Here is a 6,629-nt window from a genome sequence, read left to right as displayed (position 1 = left end):
GACGTGCCAGACTGTCCTTGCAAAGTTGGAACTGCCCCACTTTATAGAGACTGTGAGTCAGAACAGCCGGCATTGTAGGCTACTCTCCCAGGTTCAGGAAACAGTCTTCCGTAAAATGCATTGCACACACACACGAATATTTGGTTTGAACTGTTCTGGAACAGTGTTGTAAATACAACTTAACCACTGATTTCTAGTTGTGTCCTCTTTTGGAAGGCCAAACAAAGTATTTTCGCTTTCGCAACGAAACACACATCATCTCCACGACATGGCGGCGGCGGCCGGCAACAATACTACAGCGAGAATCAAAGTTACGCCTTCTTTCTTTGTGTAAACATTTGTGCGGTGTTATGCAAATCTTCCCACACAGTGACGTAGACATGTGGGGGCGTGTTAGAACGAGACGTTTTAGGAGGGTGTGGACGAGTCTTAACTTTGAAATAGAATATCTCTTTGAGTTTGAGACTTTAGTCTTTAGGGATCTTATCTATGCACGAACAGCTTGTAACACTCCAAAGAGAAAGGAAAACTTGAAATCGCATCATATGACCCCTTTAAGTAGTGAAAATTGTTTCAACTTTGTATTGTCAGCAGCAGGTGCCAAAAGTTCTACAGTAGGTGACCAATACTGTTCTAAACATGCAGATAATTTACTTGCTGATGTAGCGAAATACTAACACCAGGGTGTAACAGTTATTGCAGTGTGAGTATTATAGCAGTTGTCAATTTTCTCATGATTAGAGCCACTAAATGTGCTAATCCTGGATATATGAAGGTCATTTATTTAAGATTTGCGAATAACAGGAAGAAAGTGTTGAACTGAAATGTTGATGGGTCTTGCTTACTGAAAATAACTTTGCTAACGTTTGTTGCACAAGTTTGAAGGGTTTATCTTTACAGCTCTAGAGTTAGTTCACATGAAGGTTGTGCAACTTTGACAATGCTTGTAAGGCTGTCAAGGTTCACTGGGTTGTTATGAAAGCTTGTATAAAGTGTGCTGGACTGAAGCGTGAACTTGAACGAGATTTCTACCATAGAATTCATGGAATCTCCTCTAGACACAGATTTTTTGTGTTTTATCACTGTTTGCATGTTATTCCTTCAAGTACAAGTATGTTTGCAAAAGTAAGTTTTGTTTGTTTCTTTGTACAAAATTTAACTAAACCTCATAGATTATCAAAAACGTTATGTTAACATCGATTAATAATGTCACACCCATGAATGCCTGTTGAATCTGTTGAAATCATCTTCGTTGTTGTCAGTCATGTGGAGGATGTTACATAATGCAGATCTGTTATAAGACTTTATTGCTAGTGGCTTTGTAGAAATGGCATGACATTTAGGTAACCTAACATTCCATGATTATAGTTAACATGCCTCTGATAGCTGATGTTCCAACTGATGTGATATTAAAAATCTGGTAACACTTTATAATAACTTTCATTTATAAATCTTTAACAAACATTATACAATGCTTAACAGATCATTAGTTAATATATATATATTCACGTAGCTAGAAATATGAGATAATGTTCTTGTTAATGTTTACTAATGAACTTACTAAACATTAAACACCTAATGATTAACATATGATTATTTAATGTAAATTGAAATGCTTACAAATGTCAGTAAACTTTCAGATCATATGATCTTCATTTGTTGGTGAGCAGTCATCTCAATGGCAAAAAGTGTCCCGAAAGACCTGAATTTACCCTATTCACACATCTTTACTAATCATTTATTAATAATTTGTTCATGTTTTTGCAGTACCCAATCTAAAATTGAAACTATTCATCATTTGTAAATGTTTATAAACGATTACTAAACATTTAGTATCTTTATGGGCATTGGATTTTTAGCTAATGTAACAAGGTTTGTGTAAAGGGTGACTGGTTGTGTTTAGCTAAATGCTTGCTAAAGACATAACAGATTGTAATTTTGGTAATGTTTTTATTACCTCAACACTCACATTAGTATACTACTGTTCAGTATATCATTAAACAGGATATTCCTTGAGTCATAAATAAACGGGAAAACAAATAATTAAAAAAAAAGAAAATACGGTAACACTTTACTTGAAGGGATGTGCATAAGACTGACATGACACCTTCATAATCATGACATGACACATGTCATGAATATGAAGGAGGTTTTATGCATGTTTATGACAACTGTCATTAAGTGTCATTCGCTCAGTTATGTCATTTTTAATGCAAATATGACATTATTTGACCTAACCCTAACCTAACCCTACCCCTACCCTTACCCCTAACCATAGCCCATAACAAAGACATCTCAAACAATGTCATCTTTGCATTAAAAATTACATAACTGAGCGAATGACACTTAATGACAGTTGTCATAAACATGCATAAAAAACCTTCATATTCATGACATGTCATGTCATGATTATGTAGGTGTCATGTCATGATTATGAAGGTGTCATGTCAGTCTTATGCACACCCCTTCAAGTAAAGTGTAACCGAAAATACTTGTTCATTTATCAAAACAGTATAATATAAACAGATTGAACCGTGTTCCCTTATAATAATCAAATTGACCCCTGTGCACACACCCAAAAATGAAAATTAGCCCATGATTTACTCACCATCAAGGCATCCTAGGTGTATATGACATTCTTCTTTCAGACAAATACAATCGGAGTTATATTAAATAATGTTCAGGCTAATCCATGCTTTATAATGGGAGTGGATGGTAGCCCAAAATTTGAAGTCCAAAAAATTGCACCCATCCATTATAAAAGAAGTCCACACGGCTCCGGGGGGTTAATAAAGGCCTTCTGAAGTGAATCAATGCATTTGTGTAAGAAAAATATCCATATTTACAACTTTATAAACCTTAATCTCTAGCTTCCGCTAACTGTGGTACGCGTGCTCACGAGAGAGTGTCGTCCAGCGGATGACGTAAGACGTAGGCGTAGCATAAGCTCCGGTGAGAATATACTAGTCTCGCGAGAAACCAGTTTTGTTTACAGCAAAACTGGAAAACCAGTGTCCTCTTGGCTTGTATCGAAATCCGACATTTTTCTTTCAAAATCCTCGTTTTGTACTACTAATTCGTGACCAGTGTTTTGTTTCGCTCTCTCCTCTGCGCTTCCATGTTTGTCACTTCCACGTTCGTCACCGCGTTTGCCTACGTCCTACTTCATCCGCTGGACGCCATTCTCTCGTGAGCACGTGTACGACAGTTAGCGGAAGCTAGAGATTAAGGTTTATAAAGTTATAAATATGTAAGTATTTTTCTTACACAAACGCATTGATTCGCTTCAGAAGGCCTTTATTAACCCCCCGGAGCCGTGTGGACTTCTTTTATAATGGATGGGTGAAATTGTTTGGACTTCAAATTTCGGGCTACCATCCACTCCCATTATAAAGCATGGATTAGCCTGAACATTATTTAATATAACTCCGATTGTATTCGTCTGAAAAAAGAATGTCATATACACCTAGGATGCCTTGAGGGTGAGTAAATCATGGGCTAATTTTCATTTTTGTGAACTATCCCTTTAACCAACCCTTAAACCTACCCATACCACCAAACCTGTCCCTAACCTTACCCGTATCACACCTCATTAGCAGCAAAAGTGTTGTCCATTACACAAGCTTTTAAACATTTTATAACATCTGTTAAAATCATTTGTAGATTTTCAATAAGTACTTGATCATATGGAACTGAAAGTTTAATGACATTTGTAAGCATTTCAGCTTACATGAAATAATGATTTGTTTGAACATTATCTAATGTTTAATAAGTTTATTAGCAAACATTAACAAGCACATTATCTCACATTTCTAACTCTTTGAATATATATTAACTAATGATCCATAAAGCATTATTTAATGTATTATGTTAATGATTTATTAATGAAAGTTATTATAAAGCGTTACCAAAAATCTGATATGACAATGGTGTAATGTAATTAAGGTGTTTAGTGTTTGAAATATTGAAACATTTTAAACATTTTTGGCCAACAAATCTTTTGTTCTGCTGTAATGGTACAGTATATATTATATTTCTGTACAAATACCAAACACATTTTTGCTGTAATTGACTCCAATACTTGATTCAATGACATTAAAAACACTCACTTATGTTCGTTCTCTGCAGATCAATGTCCGTGTCACCACAGTGGATGCCGAGCTGGAATTTGCAATCCAGTCGGTTACAACGGGCAAACAGCTCTTTGAGCAGGTGAGCAATGGTCATATGCTCCTGAAATCCTACTGATTGTTTATTAAAGCTAAGCCAGTGAGTTGGCATGTGAAGAATCACCTGTCTTATGTGTTTTTTTTAACCCTATACAGCTTACTGTGTCATATTTGATATGCAAATTAGGCCTCTAAATTATCAATATGATCAATAATTCACTTCAAAGGTTTACGTGTCTTGTTGTTGTGAAATCTTGGTAACACTGTAGTATAGGGACCAATTCTCACTATTATTTAGTTGCTTATTAACTTGTAAATTATTAACATATTGGCTAAAGTACATATTCTGCATGACCATATTCTACATCCATAATCCTGCCCAATACCTAAATTTAACTTAACTTAACTTAACTTAACTTAACTTAACTACTTTACTAACTATTAATAAGCAGCAAATTAGGAGTTTATTGAGGTCGTAGTTAATGGTTTGTTAATGGCGAGAATTGAACCTTAAAATAAAGTGTGACTGAAATCTTTACTAATTTTTATAAAGTAAATGTAGGAAAAACTAGAATTACTTCTAGCAATATTTCAAAATAAACACTTACTGGATTGAAGCAACTTTATATTTGATTATCCATATTATTTTTTAGAAAACAACCATGTGAGTATCAAAAATGATGAAGCAGGCTTTTGTGGAACATTATTTGAACATTTATTATTATGATGTTTTTTGGAAGTAACAGTGTTACTCTTATTTTACAGTACATATACTTACAGTGTACTTAAAATGTACTTACCCTGGAAAGTACTTGATATTGCAAGGTAACAAAATGGGTTAATGGTAGGTTCAGGGTTAGTACCTAGTTATTACCCAGTTATTGAGATTGTTATAATAAGTACATAGAATGTACATACAGAAAAGGACTGTAAAATAAAGTGCTATTGACAAGACATTAGGAGATATAAAGTGACAACTGATATGTATATGCTATGCTACTATGCAATCTAAATGCACTACTTTTGTTCTATCACAATGACTCACCAACTTGTAGCAACTTGTATCTCTTTGAAAAAAACAACACTCTTTTTTGTAACGAAACTTTGTAACTAATTGCAAAAGCATTTTTCTTACCTAAGTCACACCCGAATCCATGCTCATAGTCACTGGGTGTAAATCATTTTTCAGATACTGTTGAGATTAGTAATGCTAAACTACCTTGTTATATGGTGATTGGTGAGGCTCATGGTATGACAGGACATACCAGGTGGAGGACACCGTCTCTGCCTATTTGCACACACCTTACTGATAAGAGGTCTGGATGGGTGGTATTTTCCCTCCCTGTTGATTGCATGAACTTTTAGTGTAGAGTTCCTATTCTAATCTACTAAGACTAGAGACTCCCGTTGTTTGAGCTACAACATAACGTCATGCTAATCAAGTGCTGAGGTGATTAGGTATATGTTTTCAATGTACGCCATAGTCGATATCACAGTTTACACTTATACATTTAGCATGCATATAACTGGTTGATTTTTATCCTCTGTGTTGATGCATTCAGGTGGTGAAGACGGTGGGTTTGCGTGAGGTCTGGTATTTTGGACTGCAATACACAGACACCAAAGGCATTCTGACATGGCTGAAACTGGACAAAAAGGTATTCTTGATTTTGTACAGGAAATATATATATATACATATATATATATTTGAAAATTTCCTGCACTATGTTGTTAGACAAGAAATAATGCTTAATATTAACAATGCGTGGATTAATGTTAATAATACATTAATAATATGTTAATAACACGTTAATAATGCGTTAACATTAATGATATGCACAGGCGATTCTAAAGTGGTCAATTAAAGGCTTAATTTCATTATTCTAACAATTTTCTAATAGCATACATGACACACATACAAGCATTTTATTAGTAGCGCTTCTAAGGCGACCAAGCGTCACTATTATTATCGCCCATTTAACCCTAAGTATTTAACTTTGGTGCATAATTTGCTTGCCCCATTTGACATGAATGATACCATAAATTATGTAGCTTAATGAGGAGGGAATTGATATCGCTTGCATTTGAGACTAAAGAATAGACAAAAGAATCCCATAGGGCTCTATCATATCCGGGGCGACGCAAGTGTTTTTTGCTAGTTTCAGCCCGACGCAGTTATCATTTTCACGTGCTGCACCACGCTGTTTAAATAGCAAATGCATTTGCGCCCATTTTTGCGCTCATGGGCCTGTTGGTCTGAAAACGAGGTGTGTTCAGGCGCATTGTTGGCGCGTTGCTATTTTGAGGCAACTGAAATAGACCGTGCCGATGACCAACTAAAACCTGGTCTAGGGCCCTATTTTAACGATCTAAGTGCATGGTCTAAAGCGCACGGCGCAGGTGCACTCAGGGCGTGTCCGAATCCACTTTTGCTAGTTTAACGACTAGAAAACGGTCGGT

The 6,629-nt window shown here is 35.6% G+C and overlaps 1 protein-coding gene across 1 annotated transcript in view; it reads left to right on the top strand.

Moving 5' to 3' along the window:
• The window catches only part of LOC107739227 (ezrin-like), a 22,777-nt gene that overhangs the window by 6,175 nt on the left and 9,973 nt on the right, over positions 1-6,629 (top strand). The window contains exons 2-3 of the mRNA XM_016551251.1: positions 4,129-4,212; positions 5,732-5,827. Of these exons, the coding sequence (XP_016406737.1) occupies positions 4,129-4,212; positions 5,732-5,827 (180 nt within the window). The remainder of the gene's footprint in view (positions 1-4,128; positions 4,213-5,731; positions 5,828-6,629) is intronic.

This window comes from Sinocyclocheilus rhinocerous, unplaced genomic scaffold (assembly GCF_001515625.1).
Source record: "Sinocyclocheilus rhinocerous isolate Xijiao unplaced genomic scaffold, SAMN03320098_v1.1 scaffold495, whole genome shotgun sequence".
Taxonomy (NCBI): domain Eukaryota; kingdom Metazoa; phylum Chordata; class Actinopteri; order Cypriniformes; family Cyprinidae; genus Sinocyclocheilus; species Sinocyclocheilus rhinocerous.
Note: the sequence above shows the minus strand (reverse complement) of the source record. Positions and strands in the feature narration are given on the sequence as shown.